Source organism: Myodes glareolus, chromosome 7 (genome assembly GCF_982192425.1).
Source record: "Myodes glareolus chromosome 7, mMyoGla1.1, whole genome shotgun sequence".
Classification (NCBI taxonomy): Eukaryota; Metazoa; Chordata; class Mammalia; order Rodentia; family Cricetidae; genus Myodes; species Myodes glareolus.
The window spans coordinates 29,370,513-29,391,779 of NC_142032.1; the positions used below are offsets into that span (position 1 = coordinate 29,370,513).

At 37.3% G+C, this 21,267-nt stretch overlaps 1 protein-coding gene across 1 annotated transcript in view; it reads right to left on the reverse strand.

Annotated features, from left to right (window-relative positions):
• Positions 1–9,175: 9,175 nt before the first annotated feature.
• Pten (phosphatase and tensin homolog) overlaps positions 9,176–21,267 on the reverse strand; it is a 72,184-nt gene continuing 60,092 nt past the window's right edge. The window contains exons 7-9 of the mRNA XM_048438852.3: positions 19,180–19,346; positions 17,319–17,543; positions 9,176–15,542 (exon numbers count right to left, since the gene is read on the reverse strand). Of these exons, the coding sequence (XP_048294809.1) occupies positions 15,357–15,542; positions 17,319–17,543; positions 19,180–19,346 (578 nt within the window). The 3' untranslated portion in view covers positions 9,176–15,356. The remainder of the gene's footprint in view (positions 15,543–17,318; positions 17,544–19,179; positions 19,347–21,267) is intronic.

Below are 21,267 nucleotides of genomic sequence, written 5' to 3' on the forward strand. Positions count from 1 at the left end.
AGGCTCATAGTAAGCTCAGTAGTGATATTAACAGATATGCAGTGTGTGTGTGTATGTGTGTGTGTGTGTGTGTATGTATGTGTGTGTGTGTGTGTAAAAAATTGTAGTCATTGGGGAGATGTGCAAAACTTAGTATGATAGTTAACTTTGACTGTCAGCTGACTGGGATCTGGAGTCAACTAAAGACAAGTTCTGGGACCATTTCCCGGGGCGGGGGGGTGGGGGGGGAATTAACTGAAGGGAAAGGAGTCTCTTTGAGTGGGCAACACCTTCCAGATACAGAGGTCAGAGGTTAAAGCAGTGTTGCCCACCTGCATTGCTTCTTGCTCTTGCTCTTGCTGCTGCTGCTGCTGCTTTCATTAGACTCCAGTTTCTTTAGCCTCAACACAGACTGAACACCAATGACTCCAGGAATCTTTGAGAATGTCAGCACTGAATTGGGACTGCTAGAGGCACCCAGCTTCCTAGACTGAGCTGGGATCTCAGACCCTCTAACCTGAATCCATCCCATATTCTCTAAACCAGGCTTTTGGATCCCCAACCCGCCCATGCTAATCTATACATTCTATCGGCTCTGTTCCTCTAGAGAATAGTGACCAATATGCACACTGAACCATTCCCCCCCCCCCAAATAATGAATGCACTAAGTAACAAAATTGAGCAGGAGTACAAATCTCTTCACAGAATTAAATAAGGGAATAGTACAAAAAGTTCATTGTGGGCTTCTGATTCCACACTTTAACTAGCTTTTAGTTAGTTTTAGCTTTTAATTACCATGCAGCTGGACATGGTAGTGTGCGTCAGTTATCCAATCTCTCTGGAAAACAAGACACGAGGATTGAGGCTCACATCAGCTAGGCAACAAAGTGAGTCCAAGGCCAAATTGGTGAATGTGTATGTATGTATGCATGTATGTATGTATGTATATATATATATATATACTTGTACAGGTACACACACATAAATAGAGATAGATATGATATATGTATATACATATATATATATGAGAAAGAGAGAATTACAACTTTCTTGCTTTGATAGTCTTAAAAGTTGTTGAAATGCCTCTTTTAAAACTCTATGTGATATGCTACAGCCAGAACAGCAGACCACAAGTACAAAAGTATACACACAGAAAGCCAGCTATTTTTTGCTAAGCCAAATGTTCAAGAGATATCAAGAAGTGTTTTCAAAACAACACCCTCATAACTAAAAATTTTGCACAGGAAAATGTACTTTTAAAATATTTACAATATTTATGTGAGTATGGGATGGGCTACTGTCATTTTAAATCAGTAAATATTGATCAGATAAGTAATCTGTTTTAGTTTCAAATATGTTCAATATCAGTAACAAAGCCTATTTTAAGGCCTTTACACATTACAAGAGTGCAGAAGGGTCCTGAGAACTCGGTTTCAGAGTCACCACTGACATCACGATTCTAGCCATTCCAGTTTGAAGCCTATGCACTTAAAGAAAACAAGTCTAATTTATGTAGAAATTAACATACACAATGAACCTTGGCTTAGCAATCAAATTGACCTCTTCTATTGTGTTAGTTGGCATTCTATTGCTGTAATAGAAGGCTTGAGATAATCACTTTAAAAGGAGTCAAATTATGTCTTAGCTTACAGTTTGGGGAATGCCAGTCCATGGTTTCTTGGCCTTTTGCTTAGGGCCTGTAGTAACACAACCTCATGGTGAGAATACATGATGGAGGAAGGATATCCACAATGGCAAAGAAGCAAGAGGCAGACAAGGAGGTGCCCCTTCAGGGGCACACCCCCGCTGCTGTAATGTTCTCCCGTGAGACCCCACATACTAAGGTTCTAACGCTTCCCAACAGTGCCACACAAAGCAGACTTGGGCTTCAATACACGAACCTTTGTGTGTATTTGAGATTCAAACTATAATTCCTAAGTTTGGAGCCCGGCTATGTCAGGCACCAGATCTGTTACATTCAACAAATTCTTGGACTTTTTCCACTTCTCTGGTTCATATCCATAACACAGATAGAATGTGCTTCCTATTTTATGAGAATTAAATGCAAAGGTTGAACATTTAAAGCAAAAATTAACCCAGGCATTACAAGAATCTATACCATCTTTTAAAAGGTTTAGTTTGTGGGCTGGACAGATGTCTCAGTGGGTTAAGAGTAGGGGCTATTCTTCCAGAGAACCTGGGTTCTACTGCCAACACCCACATGGTAGCTCACAACTGTCTGGGTTTTATGGATACCAGACACCATCCATGTGATACATAGACATACATGCCAGCAAAATACCAATATACATTTTTAAAAGTCAAAAAACCAAAAAAATTGTAAGGTTATATGGTTCTAATATACCAGTGAGAGATACTCTAAAGCCTTGAAACTGTGCTCCTTAATTAGAAAGTCATTTCTCCCAAACACAAACACTGACTCAGTGTTTTAGTGTGTGTGTGTTTGGTTTTTCGAGATAGGGTTTCTCTGTAGCTTTGGAGCCTGTCCTGGAACTAGCTCTTGGAGACCAGGCTGACCTCGAACTCACAGAGATCCGCCTGCCTCTGCCTCCCGAGTGCTGGGATTAAAGGTGTGCGCCACCACCTGGCTTTGACTCAAGTTTTTACCCAAACCTGCCTTAATGTTTTCTCAGTCACCCAGCATCATATTGCCCTTTTTTTTTCTCCTAAAATATTTGCTACTGAAAAGCGTGTATTATACCTATATGACAGGTTGGTTTTTGTATGACATCTTTGTCTAGAAAAAAAAAGGTCACATGTGAAAGGTCTGACTGCCAAAGCTGCAGCCAAGAGTTAACTGTAGCCAGTAAGCAAAGCAATTATTGGGTACTAACTCCGGGCATGAACTGGACCATGTTCTAGTGGTGACTTTGCTAGGTTTCCAAATTGCCTCTACTGCAGGCATACAACTTAATGGATACTTAATAGCAAAACTGTGGATGGAAGATTCAGAACATTCTTTATTGTTTTAAGACGATCTAGAAGTGTTTCTCAACCTGTGGGTCTTGACCCCTTCACAAGAGTCGCTAATCAGATATTTATATTGAGATTCTTAACAGTAGCCAAATTGCAGTTATGATGTACCACTGAGATACTTTTATGGCTGGAGGGGTGTCAGCACAGCATGGGGAGCCATATCACAGGGCTGCAGCATTGAAGCTGAGGACCACCGCTCTGGAGCATCTTTCTTTATAGGACATTTTCATGATCGCTATGGTTGGGCTTGTGACGGTGCTAATTCCTTATGCAATGTCACTAACAGCAGGATCTTCTTCATGGTGTCTATGGGGGCCACATAAGCGCACCAGGTTTATTATTTTAGTAAGCACTCTGTAGCTAGTTACAGTCAGATAGATTTTGCTTTTCCAAGCTACAGCCCCTTTAAGACTCTCAAGCCATCATTAAAATGGGTACGTATCAAGTCGTCTTCAAGTTTGCTGGCTGGGCTCTTCCTTGCCACTCTTCTATTGTCCATTTAGTATACTAGTTCTTTTCTTTATTTCAGAAACCATAATTTTTAGCAATACCATGATTTTCTTTGTTGAGAACAACGGTCTTTCCACTCAGCTGTGTATTTTTAATCACACAGAACCGCAACAGCTGTTTTCTGTCTCATCATTTTCATCTGGGTAATCCTGCGGTGGGCATCTCTTGATTGTCTCTGTCCTCGTTGGTCTCATTTTCCTGGTTCTTCCCAGTTAAAAAAAAAAAAAAAAAAAAAAAAAAACAAAAAAAAACAAAAAAAAACAAAAAAAAAAAAACACTGGACAGGCTGGGTGGTGGTGGCGCACGCCTTTAATCCCAGTACTTGGGGAGCAGAGGTAGGTGGATTTCTGTGAGTTCAAGACCAGCCAGGTCTACAAGGGCTAGTTCCAGGACAGCTAGGGCTGTTACACAGAGAAACCCTGTCTCAAAAAGCCCACCAGGCCCTTAGGGCTTTGTCTGAGGTTAGGAGTGCGGGAAAGAAGCCTGAAGTTTGCCAACTTTCTTATCTCTTTTTGGCCCCTCTCCCTGTGAGGGCACTGCCAAGACAATTGCTTTGACTCATCTTGAGAAGCTCTCAGGCACTCATTCCTTATGCAGGAGTCTGATGTAACAAATACCGATCAGTTATGCTTAGATCTATCAAACAAAACTTAAGCTAATTTAGATGGAAAAAAAAGATTGCTTTCTCTGACCTCATCTTTCTACACAGTCCAGTCAGATGCACAACTACATTTCATCAAACTAAATAAGACAATGTTACTCATCAATTTAAGAAATTTTCATTAACTTTGTCTCTTAATGTCCCCCCATGAGGCCGTGATAGAACAAACCCAATGGACAACTTCTGAATTTGAACTGATAAAAAGTTTCTCAAACTCTCAAGCCAGACTAATGGCTTCCTCCACAGGGTACATCCTGTAATGGACAGAGGTGGCAAAGAAAATATTAATCTCGCTGATGCCGATGACAAGGTTCCTTGGATGATTGTGCTCTTCCGCTTAAAAAGGCAAAACTGATAAAAACAAAACTTTTTTTGGAGACAGCATCTCTCTACATATTTCTGACTATCCTATAATTTACTCTGGAGATCAGGCTGGCCCTGAACTCAGAGACCTTCCTGCTCTCTGCCTCCTAGATGATGGAATTAAAGACATGAGCCACTATACCCAATCTCCCCAACAATTTTCTGAACTACTTTTACTAGGAACTGTAGTAGTTGTTCCGTGTAGCAGATTCTATTTCTCTCACATAGCTAGCTACAAGGATGCATAGCCACGCTATGGCTGTCTTATGTTCAGAATCTTTGGCATTGGCTAAGTTTATCAAAGCCCCTTATCGGCCCTCCACAGAGGTATGCTGCAGCTCCTATGCTATACTTTTCCAGCTTGGAATACATTACAATGGTCTGCACCCCAACACAGCTAACAGTAGTTAGGGTGACCTCTGAGAGGGGAACGAGGGACTAAGAGAGTAAAACCGACCCTTAGTTGCTATCTGTGGAGTTGGATTCTGCAGTTTTATTCTGCTCTGATCAGACCATGAGCTCCTCTGACAAATTCTCCAAAATTCACCATCTACTGCTTATCCTGCTATCTGCTCTGCCTTCCTCTCACTCACGACCTCCAAACTGGTTATCTTTGTTCAGACGTCAAACCAATTGCACTTGCTCCTCCCTCAGCATAAAATATACTGGCTTCTCTGATGTCTATGGAATAATTCTAATCTGAGACACGACAGACTTGCTGAGTAGCTGGTCAACTGAGGACCAGAACTTTAAACAATCTGGGTATTCCAGGTCAAACAAACAAACAACAAAAAAAAAGGGTATTTATGTAATAACTTTCACATCAGATTAGCAAATCAGAATTCAAATTCTGTCTACTCAAACAGGTCGTTATATGCCCCTACTTTACCAATCTAGCCTGCCGAGAACTTCGTGGCTTGATTGACTAAACCTTTGCCTTTTTAAAGATTTATTTTTATTTTATGTGGCTGAGTGTTTCACCTGCATGTGTGTGCAGCACTACAAGCATGCAATCCCATGGAGGCCAGAAGAGGGTGTTGGATCACCTGGAACTCATGTGAGTGCTTGAGAACCGAACCTGAGTACTCTCCAAGAGCAGCAAGTGCTCTCAACCACTGAGCCATCTCTAGTCAATGAGTGTTTATCCTTGATGTCCATTTTGCAAGATTCGTATCTTATATTGGTTTGCTTTTCAGTATTTCTAACAAAGAATATTGACTCCATGATACAAACTACTTTAGAGCTTTGCTTTTTGTTTGTTTTGGATTTGATTCTAAGAGATAGTGGTCACACTATGGCAGAAGCCAGACTGCTCTACATTCAAATCCAATTCACTACTACCTGGCTGTGAGTTTAGGCACTTTACGTTTTTTTATGAGTGCGATCATCTACTGTAAAGGAAGGTGAAATGTATGTTCCGCACACAGCAGACTCCAAACCACCACCTCTGGCTCTCCCTATTCTTCCTTCATGTTTGCCATTCTCTTCACCTTTAATGTTTTCCTGTGTTCCTGTTTTGACTTCCAGGTAAGCGAAGCTGCCTTACCTCAGAATTCCTATACATTCTAAATGTGTCTTCAGGTTTTAAGGTGGTTTAACTTTTTGGAGATTCAATCAAGTTGCTTGAAATTTTCAAGTGCCACTTAGTCAAGATTTTATATCTGAGTAAATCATATTCATTATGATATTGTTTTAATCTTACTAGATTTTTATAGAAGCAACGTCTCAGTCGTCTCTATGGACAGTTGAACAAATTAACTAGTGTCTACTGAGTCTGACCTTTTACCTACACTTTTACCAAAGAGTAAACCAGTCATTTAATGTATAACATCTAGTCATTAATGCTGCAAAACATCTGTAATTTCAGCATTAGCATTTGGAAGACTGAAGCAGAAGGACCATGCACTGGAGGCCAATCTGGACTAAATAGTGAGTTCGAGGCCAGCCTAACTACACAGTGAGACCCTGTCTCAAAACAAACAAACAAAGAATACTTGTAATGCTAAAATACAATCTTTTCATCAATCAGTCCTTTCCACCACAAAAAAAGCCCTGTTGTTCATGTGACTTACGATATCTGTACTTTCTGAAATACTTGCTGAAGAATGGCTTGTGTGGGCAGGTGAGATGCTTAGCGGGTGAAGGCACTTGCCAAGTCTGACAGTCTATTTGAGTCCTGGATTCCACCTAGTGAGTGGGACGAGAGAACAGACTGCCCACAGCATGTCCTCTGACCTCCACAGATGCCACAGCAAACATTTGCACATGCATAAACACACACAGAATGTAATAAACAACAAAACAGTTTGTGGCTCCACTATTAAAGGTAATCACAAAATGTTTGGTTTTCTACCAATAATATTCTCATGAAAACATTAAAACTAAAACTTTTAGTTGTTTTCATACATTTTTGAAATTATAATGTAACTTACTTATGTCATTCCTCCCTCCACTTTCATCCCTCCAAACCCTTCCATATACCCTCGCTCTTTCAGATTCTGTCACGTTTTTTCATTAATTACTGCACATGCACATATACATAAACATATATTCCCAAACAGGGCATGCACAGTCTGTATGTTACTTGTATTTTCAGGGCAGACCATTTGGTAGTGGTTTCCTAACTAATGTAGTCTCCCCAGAGAAAGATTCTCTCACTCAGCATTCCCTAGTTGCCTGTCGTTCTTGAACATACACATTTCTTGAAATGTAAATGCATTGCTCTACAAAATCCAATAGACCAGCTCATGAGACAATCTATATAAAGTTTAACAGTTAAAGCAGGACCAACAGAACTTGTGATAATTTTTCTAAATTTACATATTTTCTCCCACTGAGTGGTCTTATAGCCTTTCTGAACCAAGACATCTTTCAACTAATCTATTTTAAAATTAAGCATCGAGCAAAAAAAAAAAAAAATGAATAGCCAATATTGCCTTTCAGAATTTCATGCCTGGGAGGGGGGGGGGCTAGGGAGACGGCTCACTGGGTAATGTGCTTGCTGTGCACGGAAGAGGACTGGAGTTAGGACCCCAGCACCTACAAGCTCAGCAGTGCACCCACCTGTAATCATAGAACCAAAAAGCCCCAGGTGAAGGGAAAGAACCTGCCTCAGTCCTCCAACCACATGCACATACATACACGTTACACATGTGAACATGTATACACAGAAATAAATATAAAAGATCTCATACCCAAGTCTATGGCCCTGATCTGAGGGGAGGACCCAGCCACCAGCAAAGTATTGATGATGTAATGAATATACAAGCTTCAGATGGCCAGTGTATCAGGTTATTAAGCTATTTTGGATCCAAACCTTGAGATGAGGTGGGAATGGTGGGAATTGCATGTGAAAATATTGCTTCTGATATTGACATTTTTCCAGATGTTTGGTTTTAAGTTAAGAATTTATATATATAGTAGTACCGGGCCATAAATCTCACCCATTTCCTGAATAGCTCAAAATTTATGGCATTTTCCATCAGCAATTCATAAATGACATGACCCTACAGCTTTACAGAAATGTTTAAAGTCATAATGAACCTTTCAAAACACAGAAAAAATACTAAAAGTTAACTCTGAGAAGAGGAACCAATCATTTAAATAAGATTTATCAAATCAATTTAGACAACAGAATGATCATGGCTACTTAGGGTGGGATTATTATAAATTCTCCTTAGCTGTACTAAAAATTTTGAAACTCAAGATGTCATAGTCTGAATAAAGTTTTGTGGAGGCTTCTGAGTGCAAATTGCCTCAGTCTACTGAAATTGCACACTCCTGCTGAATCCATTCCCTAATAATCCATCCAACAATGCAATCATCCCACATTTAGCTGACACATTTCCCAAAATGTACCTATTAGCCTCTATATGGGCTCTTCATTCTACTTCTCTGGCTAGAATGCAAAGCTCAGACAGGAAATTGCTCTTCACCCAGGCGCACACTGAGCACCCAGAATAATGCCACCTGACATACTTCAGTAGCTATCGCTAAAAATGTTTGGATATCTTGCATTTTGTTAATTGAACCAAGTAACCTAAATATGTTGGGTTTTATTATTAAATCCTTTTGTTGCTCAAGAAACCTAAGGTTTTTTTTTTGAAGCATATTAGAATAAACTACACTTTAGTGATGTACTGTCCCAAAATAGTAACATGATTGTTTCTCAGTGGGGCTAAGAGTTTGAAGGGGGTAGAGGAGGAACTTCAAGAGTTCTACTCCATGTAGTATTCTTAAGAAGTATGTACCTCAAGCAGTATCTCATGGTTGACAGAGCCATGGCATACAATAAGACATACTTCAAGTCACTGCAACAAAGAAAGAAGACAGGATGGTACAGGGATTTCTCGCTGCCTTTACTTGGAAGTGCCTCAGTACTTTGTGGCTACTGCACTAGAATGAACTAGTAAACAGGATGTCTTGGAACTGAGGAGATAGAAAAGCAGGGGTGCCCATAGAATGTTCAGAGATCCGCACAGTGGAGCATATGCATCCATCTTGAGCTTCCCAGCACACCCCACAGCATTTAGGTAGTTTACGAGTCTAAACTCTTCACCAGAAGGACAGGATGTGCCTCTTTCACTCGATAACATCCCAAATACCTGTTATTCACAGCAGGGTGTTAAAATTCGTTGGATGAATAAAAAGCTAAGAAACAAATCATCAAAAATAATGAACCTTTTTAATTGTTTAAAGGAAAAATATTCTCCACAGGAAGGTATTTCTAGTCTTATGTCCATTGGTAGCCAAACGGAACTTCATAAAAACACTTCCACAACTCCAACTTTGGTTTAATGTACAACTTTGATATATCTTATTAATGCACACATCAAGAGGCTACTAACAAATTCATTAATATTCAATATCAACCAACATTAACATTTTATTACAATGAACTGCAAAATCTCAGTGGGAAATTTTTGCTTGAACCAAATTTCATCTATTCTAGCACTTCCAAAACTAGTTCTCCCATACACACCCCACAAACACACATACACACACACACAAATGTGCACACCTGCAAACTCAGTAGAGAATGGGGGTAATTTAATGGAGACAGAAAATAGATACCAAGATGGTATTTGTAAATGTAGGAGTATCATTTAGACAACTGCACAAAACAGGCAGAAAAATCTCAAAGGCATACATGACAGCCAGTAAGTGAACACATTTAAACACATTAAGAATTTTACTGTAAGCTCAAACACACGTCTTGCTCTATTCTACATAAATCTAACCATTGTGACAGAGATCCCACATATGAGAAGACATAAATTATTTTTAATCTTAAAAAACAAAAAATATAAATCCTTGTTAAACACTTCATTTAAAAATATGCAGCTTTATTTTAAAATGCAGTATGCTCAAAAATGGCAGTTAATGTCTCCCGTATACGTTAAGTTTCTTGAGATACACATTTTCTTATAAATTATAAAATGCTTTCAGCTAAATGTTTCATGAAAATTCTCAAATGACTGTCAAGAGTTTGTTATAAGCCCACCACAACACTAAATATTCAGAGCTAAAAGGTAACAATTTGTGAACTATTAAGAGTCTCATGTGATGCAAGTCACAGGAGCACACATATAAAGACAGCTGAGTGGTAAATCAGTAGTAGTTCTTGCTTTTATTTAGGGGACAAGATTAGACACGAGTTTGCTCTAAACCAAACAACCGTTTGCAAACTACAAGAGAGAGTGATAAAGGTTGCTGCCCATCAGTGTTTCACACACCGTGCTTTAAGATGGTTCTCGAAGAGAAATATCCACATTAAGGTTGCTAGGCTAAACCAATATAACAATTGTGCTTACTTATTCACCATCCTCACGCCAACGATAAACGTTCAGGTAGACCCACAGAACTGGAACGATAGCTAATGCACATATTCCATACCTGCTGCATTAAAAAGTGACCCAATCGGTGTCCATTTCCTAAAAACTAAGCTAAAGGCTTTGGAGACATACACAGTACAGAATTAAGTTTTAAGAGAAAATGTACATGAATAAACAAAAAAAATGATTGTTTAGTCACTAAAATATATTTAATAATATGGGGTGTGTCTCCAAGGGCAAGGGAATTGTGATGTTATGTCAGGAAAGAGTTCTCAGAATAGCTAAATTAAGAGCCAGAAGCCTGTTCTTAATACTATCCTGCTGTCTTCACATTGTAAGTGTTTAAAGTTACCCATCCACATCCTGATACCTGTTCAAGATGGAAAAACAGAAATAGTATATAACCATAAAAATGTGTTCTAACATTAAAAGAAATTATACCAGTAGACTTTCTGTTGCAATGTAATTCCATAGGAAAATCAGCCTCTTAAGACTCCTACTTTTAAAGCGTTCCATTACCCTGTGGGTGGGACTTTAGGTACGCTCTCTGCACCAGGTCAGACTGGGTACAGGTGTTTCCATTCAGCAACATTTCTCTCTGCCCTAGCATAGCACTGTTAAGTAAACGCTACGTGCAAGCCATTGAAGACAATGCTTTAGATGTATCACAAATTATCTAACAAAATATGAAATAACTAAAAAGTTTCATGTTAGCAATTAATTAACTGGAATTATGGGTCTTGATTTTTTGGGAGCCTTTCAGAAGCCTGCATGTTAAACACTGGTGATTTTTAAATTCTCAATGGAAATGGTGATGGCATTCACTGAACCAAGTTAACTCAAATTACAGTAGAATGGGGATATGATCTAAAAGCAAAACACCAGGAAACTAGTATTCAAACATCAAACATCTTATAAATCAAAATACCTTTATATTCAAGTTTTAACCCATATACACTACCTAAGAATTCTAAAGAAAATGTGTGAATTCATTCAATCTTCAAATCTCTTTACATAATTACATGTTACTCAATTTACTTTTTAAAAAAGGTAACTTTAAATTTTCTTTTTAAAAAAAACCTATAAAGTTTATGTAACATTAAAATTCCACAGTGGCATGAATGGTCTGCTTCCTTTTAAAACATCTGTACAAACTACACTGTCACAAATGATCTTACGTCCGCTGAAAGGCTCTGCCTTACTTTTTAACCTTTAAGAACATTAGAAACGAGACTATATTTGAGCCCACTATTCTGAACATCCATCTTCCTATGGGGCAAATCCTGATGAAGCCTTTCATGTGCTGATGGCCAACTGCTGAGTTAGAAAACAGCCACAGAACGGACCTGGACAGTAAGCCCGTGGGGGGAGGAGGGGAAACACCTATCTTCAGACATCTGGTTTTATAAAACAGAAATAAGCACTGTTTTTTTCAAAAACCTTTAACTTTTTCAAGATTAATATATTTCTTACTGTGCCTGGAATAATTTATGACGTGATGACTAACTCAGGCTCTAAGTGCTTCTCTTAGCCACGAGTAGACAGACAGGAGTCTACTCCTGTGCTGACAAAAGGCATGCTTTTCTAATGCATGAAGTCGGCTATGAAGAACACTGAGGTGGGGGGAAAAACTGAAAAACCTACAGGAACTTTGCAATCGTATTTGGCTGCCCATTACTGAACATTTCAATGGGTTTAAGTAATTTAAATTATAAATACTCTCATTTAATAAAACAGCCACACAATGACAAGAATGAGACTTTAATCAGCTTTCAGTGGAGTTTATAACACTAAGATAAAGGGTTGTTAACAAACACAGTAACAAATGGACATCTGATTGGCATGAGGCATTATCCTGTACACGTCATACTTGTGTATCCTCAGTGCATAGCATTTACACACAGAGCCACTGCTGCACAGCACAAGAGTATCTGAAGAGGCTGAATCGGAGTAAGGCTGTTTTACAGACTCAGTTTTTTAGTATATATATTCTATATGAAAACAGATTGAACTTTTGAACTGGCAGGTAGAAGGCAACTCTGCCAAATACTACAGTAAAAGCCCCCAGTTTAGTGCACAGTTCCACCCCTTCCATCTGCATGCATGACATATTAACAGTATTTAAAGGTAAACGAGGCACTTTGTGGCAACCACAGCCATCGTTATGAACATATTGCACAAATTTTCTAGAACTAAACATGTAACTTGTAACCTACTTTTATTTTTAAAGCTGAAACATTTGATGCTGCCGGTAAACTCCACTTACGTTTATAACCTGTGCCACAGTAAAGAATGGTGATGTTACTGAATTCAACTACCCTTTTACAATTATGGCAAAAATGTCCACGAGGAATTACAGAGGACTTGGGATGGCACAGGGCCCAACTGTAAGCCTTCTTAAAAGATGGTGCCTTCAAGTCATTTCAGACACGTAAGCTGCTGCACACCCAACAAGTCTAAGAGAGCATTCCAGAAACACGGGAGAGATTACCTACAGAATGCATTTCAGGCTAATCGTGAATACTGTCATAAATAAAGTTTTAATTAGGACTCAAAAACCTTTCAGTCATAGCAATTCTTGTCAAATTCTATGGGGATGGTAACTGAAATAAAGTAAGGAGAGTATGTATAATATATATTTATATATATAATATATATATAATGCCATTTTTCCATTTCCAATGACTACACCATAAAATGTAAGCAAGGCTTCTCAAAAACACTGAAACATTCAAAATCAAAACCCTCATTCAGACCTTCACATTCCAAAGGAAAAATATTAACAGTGCAACAGCCCATTGTAATGTCATTATTCATGACCTGGCCCTCTGTGTTACATATTGGAACAATACAAGTTATAGTTTAGCATGCTGTGCCCAAAACTAACAAAGAACAGTGTTTATCACTATCTCCAAAACACTAATAGCTGCTTTTCATTTTAGTCAACCACTTTCAGCTTTTAGGAAACACAAGGTGGGATACAAATTTCAATGGTGAGATTTTAGGAAAAGTTGTCTCTGACTTTATCACTTTATCAACAGTCAATCAATATTCATGTATCAATGTTTAAATATAAATGTGTAAATCCTAAGAGCTTTGTTACAATTTTAAAAATTTTATTGGTTGAATGAAACTGATGAGGTATGGAAAATACATCAACATTATTTTCTAAGAATATTTTAGATGACGTTCTGCCTAATCTACTTACCATCAAACTATAAATGCTTCTCTGGTGGGTCCTACACAATCTGTACTTGTAAATTAACTAGGTCAGACCACAGCTAGTGAACAATTTCAGCACCAGTAAGTTATTGAAAATGGGACCTCACACCATTAAGAAATATAACGGCTGGATATTCAAATGTCAAGGTCAAGGTCTAATTTGAAAGACACCAAATTCCCAGAAAAAAAAAATCCTTTTTAATAGTATCTTCACATTACCATTACAATAGTAGTTGTACTCTTGCTTTAAACTGTATGCAGTCTGGGCATATCCAACATATAATGATATTTAAGAAGTAAAATTGAAGCCCTAATCCCAACTCTACACTATAAAGAAGTGACTCAACACTGCACATTAAAAAAAGATCTACTCTTTCAATAGCAAGTCGGTAAAGCATTTGCAGGACAATTTCTACTGAAAAACTTAAATGCCTTATTATTCGTGCAGTGCTGAAAATTTACTGCAACTCTAATTTCCTTTTTAACACAAACAATGACTTTTTAATATACACATTATATGTATTCAGTATTCAAGTAAAATTCCCTAACAGTTAATGACATTTAAAAAATGTGCAAAACTGCAAAACTCATTGTAATAGAATGTGTAAGGTCAAAAGGGTGGGGCATCTGACGGCTACTGGACTGAGTAAGTGCATCATCCTCTTTATAGAAAAAAACTGCTTACTGTTGAATCTCAAATTGAAATTTCCTGTGAAGAATTACAAAATATTTTATATTGAACGAGAAAAAAAAACTGGCAGCCAGCACATGAAGCATCCACAGTAGGTGTGTGATTGAAAACTAATAAGAAGATGTGAGTTGTTGACTGATGTAGGTACTAACAGCATCTGACTTTTAGCATTGGCCTTGATTACAGAGGAGATGGAGCAGTCATTACAACTGAGAAAGCATACTGAATAAATCATTGTCAATTTTTCTGTTTCCAGCCCATTCTTTGTTGATAGCCTCCACATTTGTATGGTTAAGTCATTGTTGCTGTGTCTCTTATCTATGACCACATTATTTTCATATCCCTTCATTTGTAGATTCTTAAGATGCTGTAGAAGGTTCATTCCTGTACCCCAATACAAATTTAATCGCTCTAGCTGCCTTTTCTAGCACCAATAATGCTCTTAAAAATGCACAAACAACAAGCAGTGACAGCGGCCAATTTCTTGGACGTCCAGATTAGTAACTGTAGCATGCTAAAGAAAGGTGCTTGTAAGTAGCTGGAGATGGTATATGGTCCAGAGCCCAGCTAAAAATATGCCTTTCTGAGCATTTCCTCCATTCCCTCAACCCAAGTACATGCATTAGAATGTAGCAAAACCCTGTAGAAACTTCTCCTAGCCAATTGCAGACTTATCTGTTGCCACAAGTGCAAGGGGGTAGGACGTGAACCTGGGAATCAGAGCTCTTCAGCCACTTCAGCTGGTGACAGAAAATAAAAGGAAAAACTCCTACGTATACACATCAGTCTGTCTCCACTTTTTATAAAACTGGAATAAAATGGGAAAGTGCCATTTTTATTTATCCTAATTGAATTTTAAATGTCTTTTTGACACAAAAAGGTATATACATGACACAGCTACACAAGCTTTTTCAACTGGACAACAAGTGTCAAACCCTGTGGATGTATAGGGTAAAACAAGATTGGTCAGGAAGAGAGAATTGTTCCTATAATTGCAATCTGACACAATGTCCTATTGCCATTAAAAAAAAAAAAAAGGTCCATTTCAGTTTATTCAAGTTTTTTTTCATGGTATTTATCCCTCTTGATAAAAAAAAAATCAGACTTTTGTAATTTGTGAATGCTGATCTTCATCAAAAGGTTCATTCTCTGGATCAGAGTCAGTGGTGTCAGAATATCTATAATGATCAGGTTCATTGTCACTAACATCTGGTGTCACAGAAGTTGAACTGCTAGCCTCTGGATTTGATGGCTCCTCTACTGTTTTTGTAAAGTATAATTTCACCTAGAGAAAGAAAAGTGTAAGATGAAAATGAGCAATTAAGATGAGTTTTATATTAGCAAAGGCATTTGTTTTCACAAATTTACTTGAGAGTACTGTAACAAACATACTTTTCAAATGACCTTAATGCCTACAGAAACACAAGCTGTATAATTCTAGAAAAGTAATGCAAAATGAAACCTCGGGAACTTACCAAATACATTTTCAGTCCAAAACTCAATTTACTAATGCTTAAGTTTTGAAAATGTTTCTCTTTCTATCTCTGCCTGAGACAATTAGTAACACTGCACAAACATGGGTTGAAAATATGTTCAAGATCTATTAGCCCTAAAATCTGCACCTAAATGGAGAATGGACGAAGCTAACAGAGACCAGAGAGTGGTTCAAAGAGTGGTCAGTAGTCTTTACAAACATGGCTGCAGTAAACTTATTAAGTATTTCCATTTTAAAGGAAAAGAAACAAAGACCCAGGAGACCAGTCAACATGTTAACGGACAGTACCTGGTGAATAGCAGACAGGAGGCTGGATTTAAACCGGATCTTTACTCTTTCTGTAGCTTCTCTCCCGCTATCTAAGTCATTATATATAAACTTTCTTACAACTAACAATGGCTTTAAGCTCTCCCTTCTAAGAATTTTACTAATTTTATCACTCCTTTCTGCCACGACTTTAGAGTATGTAACCACTACCTCTCATCTGCACTAACTTGCTGCCAATGAGCTCACTTCCCCACTCATCCACTCTTCTATCCTTCTTCCTAGTTTCCTACCCAGTCTCATTTGAGGAAGTTAACTGAATATTTAAAGGCAAACTCAGATTACATTTTTTCTATACTGAACACTCCACATCACCACAACAAGACTGGTTTCCTTGTGACTCGCTTTCAGTAAAACTGACTTTGTCCACTGTAGTCTATCAAGTTCATTCCTGCCTAGGATTCTTGCACCTACTCTTCCTTTTCCCGAACTGCTGCGAGTCTGCCCAGTTCATTCAGACCTCTCTTTATGTAATCAGGCCATCTTTGTCAGTTCTATATTTCATTGTACATGTGTTCAGTAACAACAACAACAACAAAAAAACAGCTTTCATGTACAATAACTTTTTCTTTTATATACTTTATTTTTAAGGATTGTTTCTCTAGTACTTGGTGTTGAACTCAGGGTATCACCCATGCTAGTTAGGCAAACACTTAGGTGCATTGCCAGAGAAATATCAAGACAGTAGAACTAGAAAGAAATACATTTAAAAGCAAGTGGTGAAGCAGGAGGAATGCCAGTTCAAGATCAACCTGGGTCTACACAGCAAAACCCTATCTAAAAAAAAAAAAAAACAGAAAGCAGAAAAATGATTGACAGAAATATAAATTTAAAGAAAGGAAATTAAAACCTGTGGATTCTATAGGAAAATTAAACTTGAGATTCAAAGACTTTGAATAGTATTTTCACTTGACATATAATTACCTATCTCTACTAAGTAAGAGGAGTACTATTATGTTTATAACCTATGGTTAAGTGTATTACATGCGAAAGAAACAAATACAACAGAATTAAAAACAGAGAAGGGAAAGGCTGGAGTGAGGAGGGGAGGACGAGAAGAGGAGAAGGGACACAAACACATAGGGCAATAAAGAGAAAAGGAAAGATGAGGCAACCCTGTGGGAATGTTCCAAATAGAAGAGCAGTAACACATGATTAGTTTGAAATGAGCAAAACCAAGTTCTCCAGCTACATACTTAGGATAAAACATACGCTCCCACCCCAAAAACGACTTTAACTGACCTTAAAATTTGGAGAAAAGTATCGGTTGGCCTTGTCTTTGTTTGCTTTGTCAAGATCATTTTTTGTTAAGGTGAGTACTAGGTACTCTTTGTCGTTCTCAGCACGCTCTATACTGCAAATACTGTCAATCTCCTGATCACAAAGACTTCCGTTCTCCACTTTTTCTGATGTTTCCTCTGGTCCTGGTATGAAGAACGTATTTACCCAAAAGTGAAACATTTTGTCCTAAAAAAGTAAAAAAATATTTGTTTCACTTATTTAAAAATGTATATCACAAATAGTCAACATAATAAACCACATAAAAGGCGTTATTCTAAGTTAAGGTAAGCAACTTATGGAATGTCACATTCTTATTCACTAAGTCTTCTTTCACTCAAATTTCAGATGAAAATATAATCAATCGTATACATCTGGTAACTTACTTTTATGTTAAAACTCTAAAATATTTTCTACTCTAATACTGGATTTTAAAAATGTTTTGAATTTATGTGATGTAGAGAGAAGCAAAGTTCAGATGTCTTAGCAACAGAAGTCTAAGAAGGTTAGTACCAGCTTCCTAAGGAATTTAGCAACTGCATTTTTGCCTAGATATACATATGTGCACTCTGTGTGTGCCTGGTACCCATGGAGCCCAGAAAGGAATTCAGATCCCCTGGGAATGGAGTTAAAGGTGACTGTAAGCCAACTTATAAGTGCCAGGAACGAAACCTCGGTCCTTTAAAAGAATAGTCAGTGCTTCTAACTGCTGAGCTATTTCTCCAGTCCACGATAAGCCGTTTTAAAATTTTATTGATCTCAGTTATTTAGCAAAGTTGTTAACTTAGCAATTATATTTTACTTAGAAAAAAAGGTAATATTATTTAAACTTCCAAAATGTAGCTCATTGGTGTATACTAATTTTCTGAAATTGTTTTTATTTAAATCAAAACAGGCACGTAACTAAGTCAGGAAAATCTAAGATAAATGCAAATGTATGTAAAGTAATCTAAGATATACAAATATAAATATCCAATCTTCAGCTTCATATACATAAGTGTGCAACTGAGATCTGGAGTAAAAAATAGCATATTCCTAAAAGTACAAGGAAATGGTGAATTAAGCATCCATTCTAAAAGACAACATAAAAACCAAGTATGCTGGTGCACCCATAATCACAACACTTGGGAGGTTAAGGTAAAAGCACTGCAACCTGGGCTACTTAGTTCCAGGCCAGCCTGAGCTACAAAGTGAGAACCTATCTCCAAACAAACAAACAAACACTAACAACAACAACAATCTAAAGATTGAGAAGATGAACCCCTTTCTGGCGATCACTGCCCTGCATGTTTCACAGGCGGCACTTCTACACCAAAGCTTCTACACTGTAGACGCACTTTAAATGTTCACAGCACTCCAAACTGAGGATATGACAGCTGAGTATTGGCCTTCTCTTAAGAGTATCCCAAGCGTCGGTAATTCTGAACATAAATGTCTAAGTATTAGTTTTTTCTTTTTCTTTTTTTTATTTACTTCTTTGTTGTCATTTCTTTCAACTAAGTAATACTGACTAAACTCTCAGCAAATCTGGGGAAACAAATGTAAAATAGTCCAGTCTCAGATAAACATAAACACAAATGGGTAAAACTCAGCTTGGATCATTGCATAAGATCACAGAGCAAACCAAAACAAAAACACACAAAGGTACTGCTTAAACATGTCTCATCAATACCACAGATGAGACAAGGTATATTGTCTGCAAATCTAACAAGAAATCCATCAGAGCTCAGTGGACAGCAAAGAAATACTGTACTTAGTCTCTTTTAAAAAAGGCCTGAGGTCACTAAGGATGGCTATTTCTACCAAACAGAAGTGAAGCACAAACCTTTTTGAGCATCTTGTTCTGTTTATGGAAGAACTCTACTTTGATGTCACCACACACAGGCAACGGCTGAGGGAACTCAAAGTACATGAACTTGTCCTCCCGCCGTGTGGGTCCTGAATTGGAGGAGAAGATCTTCACCTTTAGCTGGCAGACCACAAACTGAGGATCTACAAGGTTAAATACACATATGATCATTTCACAATAAACTCCTTTAACACTTAGATGATCAGAAACTATTTTAATGATAAAGTAACAGAAGTAAACATAAAAAGATAATTCTTCCTATCGACTGCTGATCTAAATCAAATTAACAGGAATAAATTGCATTAAAAGCAAAACCACTCACTCCAAATAAGGATCACTTCACTTTGAACTTTTATATAAAGTTCTATTATATATTAAAATATATAATATATAACATTATATTATATATTATAATATATAAACCTTTATATAAAGTTCTATTATATATTAAAAAATCAATTGATACTACTTAAACAGTAAATCCCAAGACTAGACTTTAACAACACTATTAATATCAAAGCTTTACATTAACATTAGGCAAAAGATCCACCACAAATTACCTTAAGCATAAAATAATTTAAACAACTTCCTAGGACTTTTGTAAATTGCATAAAGGTAATATAACAAGAAAATTTAAATAAACTGTACAACATAAGCCTAAGCATTTATAATTTATAAATATAAAATATTCATCATCATGCTTTTGACCTCCATTCCACGAATTTAATATATTGTTTTATTAATTCCTTGAGAATTTAATATATGCACTCAACTTTGATATAATTCACTTCCCACCTTTCCCTCTAACTCTTTCTGGATGGACAACCAAGTTTCTTCCTGAACTTCATGTTTTTTGCTTTGTGGTTGAAACCCACTGAGCCCAATTTGTGCTGCCCATACTCACATGGGGTGGTAGTCCACATTTATTTTAAAGGTATGGAAACTCACAATCATGATAAAAAGAAAGGAAACTATCCTACATGTCCACAGGAAATGCAGCAGGCGCCAAGGGAAAACTACAGCAGGGCTCTCCTTCCCTCTAAGCACTGCTTTTATCAACAATTATTTGGTTCCAATCCAGGTCTATTTTAATATTACTGCTTAAGTTCAACTTCTCATCATCAAATCATCACGATTTGATTAGCAACTCACACAAGATGGTTATAGATGTGGAAAGGAAAAGATGCTTTTGTTGTTTTGTGGGGTTTTTCACTTGTTGGTTTATTTTGGTTTGGTTTTTTAAAACAGGTTTTCACTGTGTAGCCCTGGCTGTCCTGGAGCTTATTTGTAGATGAGACTGATCCAAACTCACAGAAATCCACCTGCCTCTGCCTCCTGAGTGTTAGGATGAAAGGTCTGTACCACCATTGCCTGACCTTTTATTTTTAAGATGTACTCAAATTCATTTATAGATAGAGAGAAATAGGACATTAGTATGTTCAAATTAGAAGATTTGTATGTAGACATGTGGCATAAAAATATCAATACCAACCAAAGGTGCTACTTCTTTCAAGATGAGACCTTTTTTTAAAATCAATGTGACGAATGACTGAGAAAATGCAAAAGTCAAACCAATCTAAGTGAAATTTCTAACTTAATAAACACAGAGTCTACATATTTAACATATAAAAGCAATAACACAGCAATCATCTCATAGAAAACAGGACCCTTAACAAAGCATATGGGGTTATTTTAACATGAATTTACAAGACATTTATCAGGAAACCTACCCAAAAGGAAGAAACATTACACCAACAAGCTGCCAATATATTTCAATTCTGTGCCTAAAGGTTCAAAGTGCAAATGCAAGGGGACAGTTTACAAAGCTCTATACAATAATGAAGTGTAACACGAAGCAAATGAACAAAGCATAGTTTCAATGCTGTGGTTAAGAATTATCAGGATAAAATGCCTTATAATCTTATTAATGAGTTAGTCTACTAGTTCAGCATCTGATACTACTGGTTTTAGGGTTTGAAAACTGATAGTACAACCTGGATTTCAGCTAAACAACATCTAAGGGTATACATTTCCAAGGTTTGAACAACTGTTATAAACAATTGA